Genomic DNA, 17954 nt, shown 5'->3' with positions numbered 1-17954 from the left:
ACCTTCTCGCTACATTCCATTCATTCCACTTGCTGGGTGTGCTCTTATTCTGCATATTACTGACATAGAACATATGGGGAAGCAACTAGTTCATACCCGAAATATGAGAAAGGAGACTCTCAGGAGCCTGGGAATTCTCAGCCAGTGTGCTTCACCAACCTAATTTTCTTCATCCCACACTTGTTTCCTTTTTCTTGAGTTCCTACTTTATTTAACAGTACCACAACCTCTGTGAACTCAGCTAGAAATTCTTCAGAAATCCTTCTAAAACCTCAGGTATAGGGAATCTTTAAAAGATACACAAGACAGAAGATGAATGTCTACTGAGCTCTGGTATAATCCCTGCCTCTGCCAAGCATGTGGAAGATCATTCTGATCCCAGGGTGACAGATGTTGCTGATTTGCCCTGGTTTTCTTTCTCATTTATCTTCCTTTTCAGACCCTTGTTCTGGATTGTTGATGGTTTAACTTTTGTTTCTTCACTACAGTGGCTCTGCCCCTCCCTTTCCCTAATTCCACTGTAACGTTCACAGTGTCTCCTGTATCACCACAGGTAACTCAAATGTCTATGAGGCTAGACAATATCATTCATTCATTCTTTACTGAAAGCCTACTGTGAGTTAAGCACTACCTGGTGATGCAAGGAGGAGCAAAAACACTTCGCTCCTCTCAGCCTACTTCTTGGTTCCTTGATTTTCCTCTCCTCCAGTGACTTCTGCAACTCTGTTTCATATTAGCAACCCTCATGAAATGGCCTTGGTTCAGGATTTATTACCTCTGAGAATTTCAAGATGCTCGTCTTCTCAAATTTCTCGGGGGGGAAGTAATGATTGAAGACTGTGGACACTCACACTGAATGCACTCTTTGCTGTCATCTCAACTTCCCAGCAACTCCCTTTGACTTCTTGTTCCTAGTTTGATTCTTACCCTGCTCCACATAGGCCATCATTCCAATGATGGTCATTAGTCTGACAGAATTTCCCCAAGACTGCTTTGCCGATCCTCAACTCTAAGCACTTTACCACTCTTTTTCTCTGATTTGGTCCCCAAATTCCAGAGACTTTGTGTGATTATGTGGACTGAATCCACCTCAAGGTCATATCACCCAATCTCTGCCGTGCACACTGATACTTCTTGACAGTGCTTTGCTTTATTACTAGTGCACTCCTCTCTTCACAGGTGGCTGCTCTGACTTTTCTGTTCTTCAGCCTGGTCTTAGTTCCCTTTGAGTGGATGACCTCACCAAGGAGGCAGACATCATTGAACAGGCATGTCCATAGCTCCTTGTTCTGGCCTCTCTCCACAGCTACTCATCTCTCCAGCCACCTCATTCTATCCTCTTTGTGTCCTTCTCACCAATAAACTTTTCTAGAATCAAAATGCTTTTGAGCTGGGCACAGTGGATCACGCCTGTAATCTCATCACTTTGGGAGGCCAAGGTGGGAGGATCACTTGAGCCTAGGAATTTGAGACCAGCCTGGGCAACATAGTGAGACCTTATCTTTACAGAAGAAAGAAACTCTTTCCTCTACTTTTTTTAGTCCCTTGTAATTTGGCTTTATGCCACACTCCTACAAAACTTTAAGGTTATCAAAGACTTCCTAGTTATTAAGTGTAAACTTCTTCTAAGTTCCATCCTTCTCTGTCTTGTAAATCAAGCCCTGCTTGTTGAAATGCCTCCCTTGGCTTCTATGATTATTTCCCACTCTTTGTTAGCTCCTTTCTCCTCCTCATGTGTATGCTTGGCTGTTGGTTTTCTCCTGGCCCCTGTTCTGTTTGATCCTTAGGTTGAGATCCCTAGGAGCTAAAATCCTTGGGAAACATCCCATTTCTTAGCAGAACATACACAAGATTCTTAATGGCTTGGCCCCTTCCTACCTCTCCATTCTCTTACTTACCATTGCATATAATTGTCCTACACCCCAGCTACGCAGAATTACTGGTTGTTCCCAACAGTCTTGCCTTGTTTTCTGTCTGGTAAACATTTCCCCCTCCCTATTCCTTGCTGTGTAATACCTATTATCACAGCAAGACTCAGTTCTGAGGCACTATCTCCTCTGAGAAGTCTCCCCTTACTCCTGTCTGGGTAATGTACTGTTCTGTGCCCCTTGCTATCATGGCACTGTGCCATCAGTCGATTTACTTGTCTGTCTTTCCCATTAGAGTTCAGGCCCTTGAGGGCTGGGCTGAGATTTGTTCAATTTTTTCACCTAACACAGTGGCTAACACAGGATTGGTACTCAATAACTGCTTTAAAAATGGAGTCAATCATCATCTCTTTACTAAGCAGGTAATCCAACTAACCTCTAGACTTGCATTTCCTATAGCATGCTATCTCTATGCCAGGTTATCATCACCTAGTGCAAGGATAAACTAATTCAATTATCATGGGTTAATACAGGTAATTTTAGGTTTCTTCTTTTTGTTCATCCTGTGCTTTATGGGCCCAGCATGCTTCCACTGCGTGACTCTGCTTGTTTATTCCATACTTTAAAAATCTTTCATGAACAAGTATTATTTTGGTTAAAAGAAAATTATCTATTTAAAAAAGATCTATCTTTTTAAAAAAAGTCAAACATTTTCATACTGTATTACTTTAATCCTCATTTGCTTCTAAGGAACAAAAACCCAAATGAAACTACATTAAGCAAAAGGCGAGGGGAGGGGGGCATCTGTACGGATTCTGGTGTATCCAAGGACAGCAAAGAACAGAAATGTGGCAGGTCTTGGTAAATCCTAGACCCAGGACACTGGATGCCCTGAGATTTCTGTCTCTTCTTTCTTGTCTCCAGCCCATATAGCAGGTGAGATGACGGGACAATTCCCAAGGTTTACTGTATCTTCAGCCATGCAGAGACTTTACTTCTAGCTCCAGAATTCCCAAAGAGCAGATTCCACCCAACAGTAGCCAGAGGGGATATGTCATGCAGTATGATAAATCCCAATCACCCTGAGGCCGGGAGGCACATCTTTAAAAATTGGGGGGTAGATGCTGGGGCATGGCAAACAACAGGTATCTGTCTTGGAGTCTTCTCCTGCCCACAAGTTCCTCCAATTATCAAAATGCTTCCCACCTTTCAAGCTCAATCTTAAATGCCACTTCCTCTGTAAAAACTCCACTGATCTCCATCCAAACAAGTCTGAACTACTTCTTCTTCCGTTTGTGCTCTTCATTCTACTTTATTTTATAGTAAGTACATGTGACTGTAAACTCACGAGAAAGAAGACTATAGTATTTAATAGAATTAACTCTAGATTTTAAAGTCAGATCTGAATTGAAACTGATTTCCACACTAACTAGCTAGGTGACTTTGGGCAACTTATTTAGCTTCTGAGTTAAATTTCCTCATTTATAAGAAAAATGGCAGCCAGGTGCAGTGGCTCATGCTTGTAATCCCAGCACTTTGGGAGGCCGAGGCGGGCGGATCACCTGAGGTCGGGAGTTCAAGACCAGCCTGACCAACATGGAGAAATCCTGTCTCTACTAAAAATACAAAATTAGCCAGGCATGGTGGCGCATGCCTGTAATCCCAGCTACTCGGGAGGCTGAGGCAGGAGAATCGCTTGAACCCGGGAGGCAGAGGTTGTGGTGAGCTGAGGTTGCGCCATTGTACCCCAGCCAGGGCAACAAGAGCGAAACTCCCTCTCAAAAAAAAAAAAAAAAGGCAAGAAAAATGGCATAAGGAGTTGGGGACAGAGTAGTATCTCATATGTCCTTGGGAGGATGACAGACAATGTTTGCAGAGTCCTGGAACACAATAGGCTAGGCACTCAAGCATTGCTAGTTTTCTTTCTCCAGGTTTCTCTCTCTAGACTCTGAGTTCCCAAAAGATAAAATCTTCCACTGTGTTTATTAAATACTTCAAAGGTAAGTAGGTCTTCATCAAATGTCTCTTGAATGAAATTCCTTTCAGGTGTCTTCCCAGCCAGATTTAGCTGGCTGTATTAACACTTATTAAGAGGTTCTAACTGCTTTGCATGTATCAGCTTAATCTTCATGATAACCCCAGGAGGTAGGCTTTACTCTCTCCATTTTACAGATAAGGAAACAGGTGCAGAAAAACCAAAAAACTTGATGGGAGTCAAATACCATTAAATGAAGAATGAGGCAAGAGCTCTAGGGCCCTCCATTTCTAATAGTAGATTTTTTCCATTCCTTTAAACCTTTCCAAGAGATTTAATAGCCTTCTACGGCTGATGACAATGGTCTTCCTAAGATTTCACCAAAAATACATAGAGTTGCACTTAACCATGAAGGACCTACTTATGCACCATGTTGCAACCAGGAGATTTCAATTTACTGGTTGATCCTGGTGTTTTATCTGATAGAACTTCAAGCTGGTTACCAGCATTGCTACACCCAACTAACAACTTGCCTAACTGTCCCACCAGGCAACCATGGGAACTCAAAATTGGCTTTTCACTAGGAAAAGGATGAGGAATCCTAGCCTGAGCTCTTTATCTCTTTACTTCATTGTTAAGCCTAATAGTTTTAATATCAACTTTGATTATATCCCACCAATCACTATTATCTAGATTGCCTGTGCTTGAAATGACTTAGGTAAGTGGAAAATAGAGCGTATGAGAGAGTTCAAGTGATCCCCACACTTGCATGGCAGATGCGTTTTTAAGGCATCTTCACCTCAATTTTGTGACAAGGCACAACTATATTATTTCCACTTGACAAGTGAAGAAACAGAGATTCACATAAGTTAAGTGACCCAGCAAAGATGTGCATGAATTTGTGTTATAATGTAGGACTTCTGTCTGGGGCTTTCTCTACTTATATCATGATGTTTTTTGGACACAAAAAGCAGCAGCAGCAATTTTTCCTTGGTCATAGTTTAGGGAATAAATGTTGTTATTTTGGGGGTGAAAAAGCAAGGCATTCTTTTCTTTAAAACTAGGTTTAAAAAGGGAGGGTCCTTAAATTTCAGGTCTCATAAACACACTCGAGGAAAGATGCTATTCTTTCTCCTTTACATTTTTATGTATCTATTGGGCCAGGAAATAATCTAAGTGTACTTCAATCTGTGTCCCTCATTGGTAAACTTTTTTGTGGGGGACTGGGTAGTGTTGGGATCATCCCAGCCTTAAGTAGACTGCAAAGGTAGTCATCTTTTCCTGCTGCAGTGTGAGTTCTCATCCCTCCCCCTTTATTACCTCCTCCCACAGTCACGCTTGTATCTTCATCTGAAGTTTAGAAATTGTTGCTTTGGTTGACTGCGTGGTACTAACCAAAAAGTGCTGCTGCTGTAATTTCTAAAATTAAAAAGTTTATACACTTAGATTTTGGCAGTTTTTCTCAGTTTTTCAAGGTGTACATGTCCTTTGTTTTTTGATTTAAATTGGCTCCGGTTTCTTCATGCTGCTGTGTTCCAGTCTCTGTATTAGTAATTTCATTCATGTTTGGTGGAGGATATTTGAGAAAAAAACTCTCAGAAGAGTAGCAAATTTTACTGATCCTAAAATCTAGTAGGTGAATAAAGGAAATCACAAATTTTTAATCAAAGTAAGCAATAATGACAGGTTTATTGAAAATTTCCGGTAGAGAAAACCCACTAGTTTTGGAATAAAAGTACTCAATGTACGAGAGCATAAGTGAATACAAAAGATTAACAGAAGGAAAATAAAACCAAACATAGTACAAAAAAATTTAAAAAGTTTGAAATGAATTCAAACTGGGATGTTCTTTAAATCCTCCAAATATTTAACAGAGTTACTAAGTTTGGCAAAAAGTTCACTTGAAAATTAAAGCCTATTATTTCTGTACTGTAAACTCCGTAAAAACTGCTTATTAAATTCAAGCGCTCCATATAACTGGTATTGAAACATGTAGGCAATCTCAGAATAGCAGGAATTATTCATTTGCTCTCACAGTTACATGAATTAACCAGCTGCAGAACTGCTTTTTGAAGAGTATGAGATAAAAGAATGCCAAGAGAGAAAAAATGATAAAAATCTCTAAAAAATGGAAACACAGCAAAATTCAGATATCAGTTTGTTTCTTTAAAGCAACAAACTGAATTTTTAAAGTACAGTCTACATTTGCAGTTGTCATTTCCCTCTTCCCCCCCACCCACCTCAAATACTTCTAAATTCACTAGTGTAATCAATTCTTAACTTCCAAATACTCTGTACATACATATTTAGCAAAGAGCATATGCCTAGCATTATTCTGACAGCAAGTATGGTCGGCATACAATTTTAGAAAGATTATTATGTATATCATCAAGATTAACCTTTACTTAAAACAAAACCATCGCTAAACAAATAGTTTTAAAATATTATGAAAACCCATGAAAAGAAGACTCAACATGGGCTCTAAACCTGATAAAACACGTTTCAGAACAACTATTAATGCTAAACTTCTGCCCAACGATGACCTTAAAGTGCCAAACACCAAAGAATCTCTTAGGACCGTTTTCTAATAGACAATTTGTCCCTGGCTTGGCCATCTCTCCTTTAACTGTACACAAAGTCCTGCTAAAAGTCTGCATTTTAGTTGATTTTACAATAGAATGTTACAATGTAAACTAAACAGGTTCCTGATATCAACAGTATGTTACCAAGGTGTGTTTTTTGTGTGTTTAAATTTCTGAATCCAACAGTTGGTCACAGAGGTCAAGTATTATCAAGGCTCCTTTGTCAGTTCTCAATGGTGTCTGACTCATCCCATCCTTCAAGTACATGCAAGGCTCAATAGTTTTCCAGAGGCAGATGCCTGGGGCCATTTAAGACACAGATGAAATAGGATTATGAGGTGAACCCATTTGAGTAAGAACTTTATCCAGCCACTGGAGGGGGCCGTGCAGATGTATCTCAATCCAGCAGGGGGTGCTAGTAACATCCTGGCGGTGGTATTCTGCTCCCCAGCCCTAGGAAAAACATACTGGAGGTCATTTAACTTGTTTAACTCAGTGGTTAAACTTATTAAGAAGAGTTCACATAACCAGAGACTGATTAAAGCTATGCATCTTTCCTCCCTGACCCCCCGCCCCTGGAGAGAAAAAAAACACACATGCGCAAACGCACACATAATTTGGCAGGCAGTTTCAAGGGATGGATGTTAGCTCCCCAGGGTCCATCCATGGATTCCAATAAGAATTACTGGTCTTGAGGAATGAAGGTTTTAAAATACATTATACAGTTGTCTTAATAAAGACACTTTAAAACTTTTATTTTAATTGCCCATTACTGATAGTAATGTAATAGCTATTATTCTCATTTTATCATCAAGGAAATAAAACAAAGAAGCTATGCTAGACAGACTGACATTCAATTTCTTCCCTATTCAGCCACTGAAGGTCCTCCTATCAACACACAGCTCTTGATCTTTCAGTCTCTAAGCAAAACGAGCAGGAATACATTCAAGTATACAAAAAGCTATTATTGACACCTAGCCATTGCCATGAATCAGTACATTCTATCATTCATTTGTACAAGAAGGTAGCTTGGCAGAATTAGTGCATTAAGACAGTACAGTTCCATAGAATAAAGTTACTATGAAAAAGAGAAAAGTAACTGCTACTGCAAAGATCAAAAACTCATTGGTGGGGGTGGACAATGAATGTGAAGTTCTGATTAATCCTTTAATCATTGTTTCATGAGGAATATCAGAGAAGGTTGGGTTCTATTTATTTCTGCTATCTATCTACTCCAGTAGTTTTAAGAAATATATCTGGGGCCAGGTGCGGTGGCTCATGCCTATAATCCCAGCACTTTGGGAGGCCGAGATGGACAGATCACCTGAGGTCGGGAGTTCGAGACCAGCCTGGCCAACATGGTGAAACCCCATCTCTACTAAAAATATAAAAATTAGCCAGGTGTGGTGGTGTATCCCTGTAATCCCTGCTACTCGGGAGGCTTAGGCATGAGAATCACTTGAACCCAGGAGGCAGAGGTTGCTGTGATCACACCACTGCACTCTGGCGTCGGTGACAGAGAGAGACTCTGTCTCAGGCAGGTGATCACTTGGGGGTCAGCAGTTTGAGACCAGCCTGGCCAACATGGCAAAACTTTGTCTCTACTAAAAATACAGAAATCAGCCGGGTGCGGTGGCCACACGCCTGTAATCCCAGCATACTCGGGAGGCTGAGGCAGGAGAATTGCTTGAACCCGGGAGGCAGAGGTTGCAGCGAGCCGAGATTGCACCATTGCACTCCAGCCTGGGCGACAGAGCAAGACTCTGTCTTAAAAAAAAAAGAAAAAAAAGAAAAAAAAAGAAAATATATCTGAACATCAGAAGTTGTATGAACTACATCTATGTAGATACATATATCTACATAGATGTTATGTACACTCATGCATTTGTAAATATAAACAAACTCCCAAATTTAATTTACAGGCTTATGTGCAGGTTTCCTCCATCAGATAGCAAGATCTTTGAAGGCAGGAATTCTTTGAAGGCAGGAATTTATCTTTACCTCCAATATATAGCATAATGATAGAAAGCAGAAGCTCCATAAATACGTGTTCAGCTGAGCTGACTTGGAATTTTCAGACATAGAGTTTAAAGTACAAATAATTTATAAAATGTGTTTTATGTTAACATCCAAAAACGATCATTTTAAAAACAGCACAAGATTGGCTATTGTTAGTAAAATGTTCTAATTTCTTTAAAATGTTGAATGGGAGAGGATAAAGTATGCAGTCCTTATAATAAAGAACAGTTTTGTAAAAACAGTGTGCAAATTTTTTGTTGCTAATATATGATAAACAACTTCTCTTTAACATTCAGCAGGATTTTTAAATAATATTTATCTTCAGCTCTCCAAATCCAACTTCCAGGCTAAGTTCATTATATCTTGTATAACTCTCCATTCTAGTTCTTATCAATTTATAATTAAAGATATACTAGGGCATAAGGATCTTGATGATAGAGACTTTAGGTGCTTTTTCATCTTTGTATTACTTCTCTGAAATAGTGCTAAAATATCTGCTGAATGAATGAAATCTAATAAATTTTGAATGCATAATTTTGCATTATAAATAGCTTTTATTAGTGTAAAGGTTGTTTTTACTTGTGTAAAAGTAAATTATTAAAACTCTACAAAAGTAAAATAATTAAACTTGATTGGGTAAACAATAAGAAATGAGTTTGAGCAGAAAGCTAATTGAAACATTAAAGTCATAAATTCTCTTACAGTGTTCCTTCAATAACAGACTCACTGAGGGACCTTAATAATAATTACCACAGTTCTCAACTCCATCCACCCCCATTTCAAAGACGATAAACATGAGAATCAGAGAAGAAATCTGTGCCTTAATCACACGGTTAAAACGGCAGAAAAAACTGGAAACTGCATCTCGACTCTCAAGAGCTGTTATTTCCTCCATACCAATTAAAACAATAAACAAAAACACTTCTGGCAGGTCACTGTTCTTATTTTAAAAATCACTTGAGTCAAATGCTAAGTCAAAAATTAAACAGCACATGTTAACAATGAATAAGATAGGTCTTTGTAGTCCCATATGTACATAGCATATAGGTCAACCTCTTTAAAAGGTAAAAAAATTTTCTTAATACTAACAAGGTACCAGACTCAGCTACAAATAACTGTTGAAGTACACTGCAAAAAGCAAGCAAGCAAACACACACACAAAAACAAACACTAAGGGAACACACTGAAAATCTAAGATGCTTTAAATAAGTAGGAAAAGTAATTATATTCAGGAAAAGGTATCTTTGATCTAAGGGATGATTAACAAGTAAGGCTCCAAAATTATCCTCAGTAATAAATACATTACAAAACAGGTTTAACAAGTTTGGTGAGCTTCCGAAGAGAAGACATAAAAGGTAATTGCCTCACTCAAATATATAATTAGCTCTGTTTCTCAAAGTATGAGAGGATGAAATTTATTTTTGAGAATTCAGAGACAGGTCAGTTACTAGAATAAGTCACTGACTCATGAAATCTAATCAGACATTTAAGGTTTTTTAGATTTCAATGGCATCTTAAAAATTTTTATTTCTCAGAGGCAGAAGTTGACACAGCAAAAAGACCAATTATTATGAGCAATGTCTTTAACCTTTTCCCTCATCAAACCTTACAATGCAATCTTTGAGCTAAGGCATCTATTTATCTTGAGCAAGGGCCTTATTAACTTTTGAATTGTAAGAAAATCATGAGGCTTACTGAAACCACTAAAAAAAACCTGACCAAACACGATTTCCAATGTGATGAACTTTAATTTTTACAAAAAGATCACTTGCTTACTGTTGAAACAAAAACAAGCATTACCATCATAAAAGTACTAAAAACAAAGAATGAAAGTAAGGAAGATAAGCTTACTCAACTGATCTCATAAAACAACCATGTATTTAAATTATATGTTAAATATATCACAACATATTCTACTGGTAATACAATAGCTAAAGCGGTGCTATCTGAATAAGGAAAAGGCTATTAAAACCTACTGCTATTGAGATTTAATACAAGTACTCCTATGTTCCAATGATATTTTCCTAATAATTGACATTTTTGTTAAAGTTTAAAAATGCCTAGATAATAAGTCAGCTAATATGATAATATGTTATCAAGAGGATATAGATTCATATACTGTGAAAAAAAAAAAGCACAGCAAAATATGTTAGACCCTAAATGGAGGAGTCAGAGCTCACTTACCTTCACAAAGCTCATACGTATAGTACACATTTTTGTAAGCTCATAGACTGTCTCAAATCCATGGTTCACAGACTGTGCCAATAACTGAGCAAATTCTTGGTTGTTAAAAATTTTCAGACTACACCCACTAGGGATCTTGCAAACAGTAGTAGGATGAAATCCATGATGGTAGTTGCAGTTCCGACTTTGCACAAAGATGCTACTGTCACTAAGGCATTCGGCATACACCTCCCCTCCAACATAATAAAGATGAACTCCTATAGGAAGACAAAGCATATCATTTAGTTATTATTAATTTTTATAGCTCAAAGGCACCTGTGCAGCTTCAACACAGAAACTTAAATTTACATGGATTTAAACTTTGGCTAGTTAGATAGCTATTCTCTAAGTCCTGTACAACAGGGGTCCCCAACCCCCGGGGCCATGGACCAGTATCAGTCTGTGGCCTGTTAGAAACCAGGCCACATAGCAGGAGGTGAGTGAGCAAGCATTACAGCCTGAGCTTCACCTCCTGTCAGGTCAGCGGCAGCATTAGATTCTCATAGAAGCATGAACCCTATTGTGAACTGTGCATGCGAGGGATCTAGGTTGCGTGCTCCTTATGAGAATCTAATGCCTGATGATCTGAAGTGGAACAGTTTCATCCTGAAACTATCCCTTTCCCATTCCCTGTGGAAAAATTCTCTTCCATGAAACTGGTCCCTGGTGCCAAAAAGATTGGGGATGGCTGATGTATGACTGATAAAATCTTAGTTAACTGTATTAGTTAATACAGTATCTAGGAGGTTTCTAGAAAATAACATAACAAAATGTTTTAAAAATAGTAATAGGCCAGGCACAGTTGTTCATGCCTGTAATCTCAGCACTTTGGGAAGCCAAGGTGGACAGACTGCTTGAGCTCAGTTCAAGACCAGCCTGGGCAGCACAGTGAAACCCCATCTCCACAAAAAAAAAAAAATACAAAAAATTAGCCAGGCATAGTGGTGCATGCCTGTAGTCCCAGTTACACAGAGGCTGAGGTGGCAGGATTGCTTGAGGCAAGGAGGTTGAGGCTGCAGTGAGCTGTGATTGAGCCACTGCACTCCAGACCGGGTGACAGAGTGAGACCATCTCAAATAACAACAACAACAACAACAACAACAACAAAAGGTAGCAATTTCATTTTGGTAAGTGATTAATGTCCTATTCGGCCACACATCGAAAGTATATTTTCACTCTAAAAATATAGCATAATAAAACCTGGATGCTATGTATTTACTATAAAGTGCTCTTGCATTTATTGTACAGCTAAGATGTTTGGAAAATTTTAGAAAGGGAAGAGAGGAGAAAGAGAAGAGAGGAACTGGAAAGCCACAGGTGGAAGAAGTATTGCCGAGAGCTGTAAGATATAAGATCCAGCAAAAAAAAAAAACATGAAAATGAAACTAGAAAAGTCATACTGTGTGTGTAAAATTAGATCTCACTAAACTATCACCTGCTCCGAACTTCTTCCTGTGAGACCCAGAGTGCTTAAAGTGCAGGAAATTGGGCCTACCCTGTCTTTAAAAAAAGGAAAGTAGGGGTAAAAAACCTCATTCTCACAAAGCCCCACACCATTATGGGAGATGACTTTATACAGGTCACCCAGCAGCGTTAGATCCCATGTGGGTTTAAATGATCCACCTTGTAGGTAACTCTGGTATGGCTTAGTCAAGGCTATACTGTGTCTTATAGAAAACATTACAAGTTGTGTTTATATGTATACACAGCGGTTAGCATTTCTGTAACAATTAAATAGCTGCTAGAGCAGAAGCCCATTTTTTTGGCCTGATGTAGAGAAAACTATTTAAGAGTGTGTGTGCTACTAATTTTTCCTGATGATAACAATGACAAATTGTCAATCCTGAAAAATCAGAAAGTAAATCAAAATATAAAGAAGCAGAAAATATTATCACTCTTTTAGTGACTCAGAGGCAAATGTCTTTGCAAACACTTAAAATATCTGCATGATTGTATGAATGTTTTTAAAATGATTTTTCCCATTAGTGGACCATTGGGTTGATAGCAATGTTCTGCTTTTATAGTAATGCCATGATAAATGTCTCTGGACAATTTTTGATAATATCCTTAGGAGAGATTCCTGGAAGTTAAATTATTGGATCGAAGGCTGCTGATTAACTCTGCCAAATGACTTTCCAGAATGCATCAATTTACACTGTCACCAGCAGTGTAGGAATGCTTTTCTCATTTCACCCGTGCCAGTACTGAATTTGAGTGTAGAGCAAAAACAAAATGTCCCTAATTGATAGTTGACAAATAATTGTTTAATTTGCATGTGAGGCTGGATATGCTCTCGTACTTTATTAGCCATCTGTGTTTCTCTTGTGAATTTACTGTTCACATTTCTTACCTATTTATCTCACTGGGGCCCTATTTTTATTATTTTTTAATGAACTGTTCATGTAAGAAGGGTATAAATACTTTCTTATTTGTTTCCCTGTTAGTCCTTTGTCTTTTAATTTTACTCGTGACATATTTTTTAACCTGCAGAAGTTTGCAATCTCTTAGTCAAACCTCTTATGGTCTTTTGTTGCTTTTTATGCTTAGAAAATTTCTGCTTCTCTGATCAAGCATATTTTCTTCTAGCTTTTTAATTGTTTGCCTCTTGAAAAACATTCAACTCATTAATCTGTTTGCATATATGGTATGAGGTCAGGGTTTCTCTTTCCCAGCCTCACCCAAAAGCTAACTTGGTTATTGTAGAACCATTAGAACTCTGCTGATTTGCTATGCTTCACTTAACATACATCATATTTTTATATACAGTATAGTATGAGTTTAACTCATTCTACTGTTTTGTCTACACATTAGTTTACTTGTAGTTTTACAATGTTTTATTAACCCTAATGCCAATAATTTTTTCTTTACTTTTCCATTTACAAAGTTAGCTAGCCTCACTTGTTTATCCTTCCAGGTAATATTCAGAATACATTTTCCAATTTTCAAAAAAATCACATTGTGATTCTGAAAAGAGTTGTTTTAAACTATAAATTAAATTAGATGGAATTAATATGCTCAAAATGTTCTCACAATATTAAGCCTTCCTTTTAAGGAACACAGACTGCCTATTTATTCAAATTTTCTTTCAGTAAAATTTGGTTTCTTCATGTAATTCTCACATATTGCAGGTTCAGATTATTTCCAAGAAATTGATGTTTTCTGTGGCTATTGGGAAGGCGATTTCCCCTTTCATTATATTTTCTAATTTGTTATTACCAGATTAAAGGAAACTGACTTACATAATTTTTAAAAGATAGATTCTTTGGAGGTTTCTAGATAAATAATCATATCATTTGAATAGGCACAATGCCCAACCATAATACTGGCATGGATGAAGGCAGAAAGGCACTCATATATTTCTGGTGGGAGTGCAAATTCATTTTATGTATGTCTGTATTTATTTATTTATCTATTTAAATTAATTTATTTACTTCGAGACAGAGTCTCTCTCTGTCACCCAGGCTGGAGAGCAGTGGCTCAGTGCAACCTCCGCCTCCCAAATTCAGGTGATAACTTTGCCTCTGCCTCCCAAGTAGCTGGGATTACAGGCGTGTGCCACCACACCTGGCTAATTTCTAATTTTTAGTAGAGAGCCGGTTCCACCATGTTGCCCAGGCTGGTCTCAAACTCCTGACCTCAACTGATCCACCTGCCTTAGCCTCCCAAAGCGCTGAAATTACTTTTTTGAAAGTAATTTGGTGAAATACATCAATAGATTTTGATCTACCAATTTCACTTCAAGAATCTATCCCGAGAATACTGTCAATCAAACATATATAATCTACACAAAATGATAATCTTGCCTTATTTCCATTATCTATAATTGTATATTTGAGTACACTACTAAGGGCATCTGGAACAATTTTAAATAACAGCATTCCAAGAATCCTTATTTTCTTAATAATGTTTTAAGAGGAAATGTCCCATAGTACAATTTTTCTTTGCTACTTTGGGGTAAGAGTCGTCTTTAGAATTTAACGAAAAGTATGTCTTTCCTCCCAAATGTATGCAAAATTGTGTTTACATACAATTTCAGAGGTTTACAGACCATAGAAAGATATCTATGTATGTTATGAACCTAGGTTCTAGCATTTCATTATTAAATTTATAGTCAGTTTTTTTCCTTTAATTATATAAGAAAATATCTATCAATTCCTGATTAAGAGTTGGAGTTTTCTTCCCCTCAGGATTAAATGTTACACTTTATCTTGAATGCTTTTAAAGCATCTAATAAATAACCTTTTAATCTGGTCCACTGTTCTAAATTTCATAGTAGGTCACTGTTTCATACTTTTACTCTGGAAATAATTTCAAATTTGTAGAAAAGTTTGAAAGGGAACAAAGAAAAACAGAACAAAGAACACCCATAAAACCATTATCCAGATGCATCTATTGTGACAATTTACCACATTTGCTTGATCACTTGGGCCCTCCCTCCCCACTGCTGCTGCACACGCACTGTGCGATGTGTGTGTGTGTCTGTATGTATGTATGTATTGTAACACAGGTTTTGGATAGACAGACGGTGAGTAGACAGGTATCTTTATATACTAATTTCTTCTTGAACCACTTCCTTAAATACTTATTTCCTAAGAATAGGGATAGTCGCTTATATAGCCATGGTATAGTTGGCAATGCTAATACATTTAACATTGGTCTAATCTACCATTCATATTCCAGTTTTGCCTGCTGACCTCAATAATGTCCCTTACAGTATTAATATTTTTTCTCCTGTTCAGTACAGGATCATGTCCAGGGTCAGATATTGCATGCAGGTGTCATATCTCTTTTACTGCTTTTAATCTGGAACGTTTCCATACCTTTGTCTTTTCACATTGATATTTTGAAAAAGTTAGTCCCCCTTCTTCAACCTTTATAATAGAATGTTTCTTGCTTTGAGACTGTCTGATATTTCCTCAGGATTAGATTTGGATTTGCATTCTCAGCTGGAATCCTGCGTAGGTGATGTTATGGCCTTCTCAGGGTATGACATCTGGAGGTATATGATACCCATCTGTCTCTCATTGGTGATGATAATTTTGATCTCCCAGTCAAAACAGGGCATCAATTATACAATTACAATTAAAATACAAATGATACAGTTTCTCCACTGTTTAGTTAATGCTTTTTATTCTCCCTTGTACTAACAGGCAGTTTGAGGGTAAACACTCTTAAGACCATGCAAATATACTGATTCTCATAAACATCTTCTTTATATTTAGCATCCACTGATGATTCTTGCCTGATCCTTACTATGATGGTTGCAAAATGATATTCAAACTTTAGCACTGAGTCTGCATTTATCAACCAGCCTTCCCCATTCACTTATTTATCTATTTATTATGAGTATGGACTTATAAATTTGTATTGTTTTTCAATGGTGTAAAATTCAATACCGTACTGAGGCAAGGCACAGTGGCTCACACACCTGTAATTCCAGAATTTTGGGAGGCCAAGGCAGGCTGATCATTTGAGGTTAGGAGTTCGAGACCAGCCTAGCCAACAAGGTAAAACTCAGACTCTACTAAATATACAAAAATTAGCCGAGCGTGGTGGTGCACACCTGTAACCTCCCAGCTACTGAGGAGGCTGAGGCACAAGAATCACTTGAACTTGGGAGGTGGAGGTTGCAGTGAGCCAAGATCACGCCACTGGACTCCAGCCTGGGTGACAGAGGGAGACTCCGTCTCAAAAAAAAATAAAATATAAATAAATAAATAAAAAATAAATAAAATGAAGTAAAATTCATCACTGTAATTATTTTGGAGCTCAAATTGTCTGAGAGTTGGCCAGTGGAAGGCCCTCCAAGTTGGCTCCTGAGGCATGCCCCATGATTTCCACAAGCATTTCTTTACTTTCTGCCACAACAAGATGCTCCAGGGTCCTCCTGTGTCTACCTATCCCAGCCTAGGGGTCAGCCATTTCTTCAAGGAGCCCTAGTTCCTTCTAGTGGGACATGGTATTAGCGATGATGATCTGAACAACAGATGTGCTTATTGCTACTGGGTATGTATGCTTCTGGGCCCTTTCAGCAGGCAGATCAGAAACTATATGCAAGTAAAAACGCATATACATACGCATGCATACGCACATACGTAATACATGAGAACATAAACATGTATACATACATACACATATGTATTATTAAAATCAGAATTTTGCACTGATACCTCTATTCTCCTTCACAGGGTTTATTTTTTCCTCCCCTCCCCATTTATATGTCTGTTTTCCACAGTGGAAACCCAGGCTCCCAACAATATCCACACATTTAGTCACTTGCTTCATCTTTACTTATGACAGTTTCAGAATGGTTTCACTCATACTGATATGAAATAATCAAGTTTACCAAGAAGAGTTCGGGATTTATTTGAAATCCTACCCCTACTCTATCTACTCCACTCAGCCTAGGCTGAGGATATATAGTCACTTACTATATTCATAACTTACTAGGCTTGTTTTTTGGTCTTATTTTTTCTTATTATAAAAATATCCATGCTTGATTTTTTGTTCTTTTGAAGGTGCTGTCTTACATGGACAGGTGTTCAATTTGGTGTCCCTTTGGGGGTACAATCACTGCAGGGTTCTATCGTGCCACCTTGCATGATGTTTGTGCTAGAATCTAGTTCTTTCTATTTACTGAGTTATGGTATTTATTTGAAATACAATTAAGCAATTAACTTTAATTTGCTTTTAATTTTAGGTTGTAATTCATTTTATAACAGCCAATTTGTTCTGTAGCAAAATATCATACAGAATAGTGTCTTAAAATGGCAAATAATAATTTCAACTAATTAATTTCAATATTATGAGAGTTGATCGACCACAAAAATCACTGACTGCAAGAGCTTCCAGATAGCAAAAACTGGAAAAATATTTACAAACTGCAGCAAGTGAACATTACCTGGTCTTTGCCACAATAGTTTGTTACAGGAATGATTTTAAGTCAGCTCTAGAGGAACAGGGACACAACAGATAAACATCTGAAAGAGGTTAAAGCAAAAACTCACCTTTTCCAATATGCCGCCTGGTGTTTTCAATAGTGGAATTCCGGTTAACATTGGAGAGCAGCCCAAGGCAGAAACGGTTCTTATTGTTGGAAGGATCAGTGAAACCATCCACCAACACACTTGTGGAAGAGGCATGGAACGCTTCACCCACACGATTGTTGAGCTCATAGTAGACAATAGAGCACCAGTGTTTTGGTTCCTCATAAGCAACCGCCTGAACATCTAGAGGAAAGAAAATGTTATATCAACCAAGGTTAGTGCCTCAGGCTCTCAAAAACTG

General features: G+C 37.9%; 1 protein-coding gene across 5 annotated transcripts in view; it reads right to left on the bottom strand.

Annotated features, from left to right (window-relative positions):
• Nucleotides 1-5499: 5499 nt before the first annotated feature.
• Nucleotides 5500-17954, bottom strand: part of SMAD1 (SMAD family member 1) — a 77305-nt gene continuing 64850 nt past the window's right edge. For all 5 annotated transcript variants that reach the window (XM_058436787.1, XM_058436788.1, XM_032147828.2 and 2 more), the window contains exons 5-7: nucleotides 17675-17896; nucleotides 10629-10885; nucleotides 5500-6878 (exon numbers count right to left, since the gene is read on the bottom strand). In XM_058436787.1, coding sequence (XP_058292770.1) covers nucleotides 6735-6878; nucleotides 10629-10885; nucleotides 17675-17896 — 623 coding nt within the window. In that variant the 3' untranslated portion in view covers nucleotides 5500-6734. The remainder of the gene's footprint in view (nucleotides 6879-10628; nucleotides 10886-17674; nucleotides 17897-17954) is intronic.

Source organism: Hylobates moloch, unplaced genomic scaffold, assembly GCF_009828535.3.
Source record: "Hylobates moloch isolate HMO894 unplaced genomic scaffold, HMol_V3 SCAFFOLD_3, whole genome shotgun sequence".
NCBI classification, from domain to species: domain Eukaryota; kingdom Metazoa; phylum Chordata; class Mammalia; order Primates; family Hylobatidae; genus Hylobates; species Hylobates moloch.
Note: the sequence above shows the minus strand (reverse complement) of the source record. Positions and strands in the feature narration are given on the sequence as shown.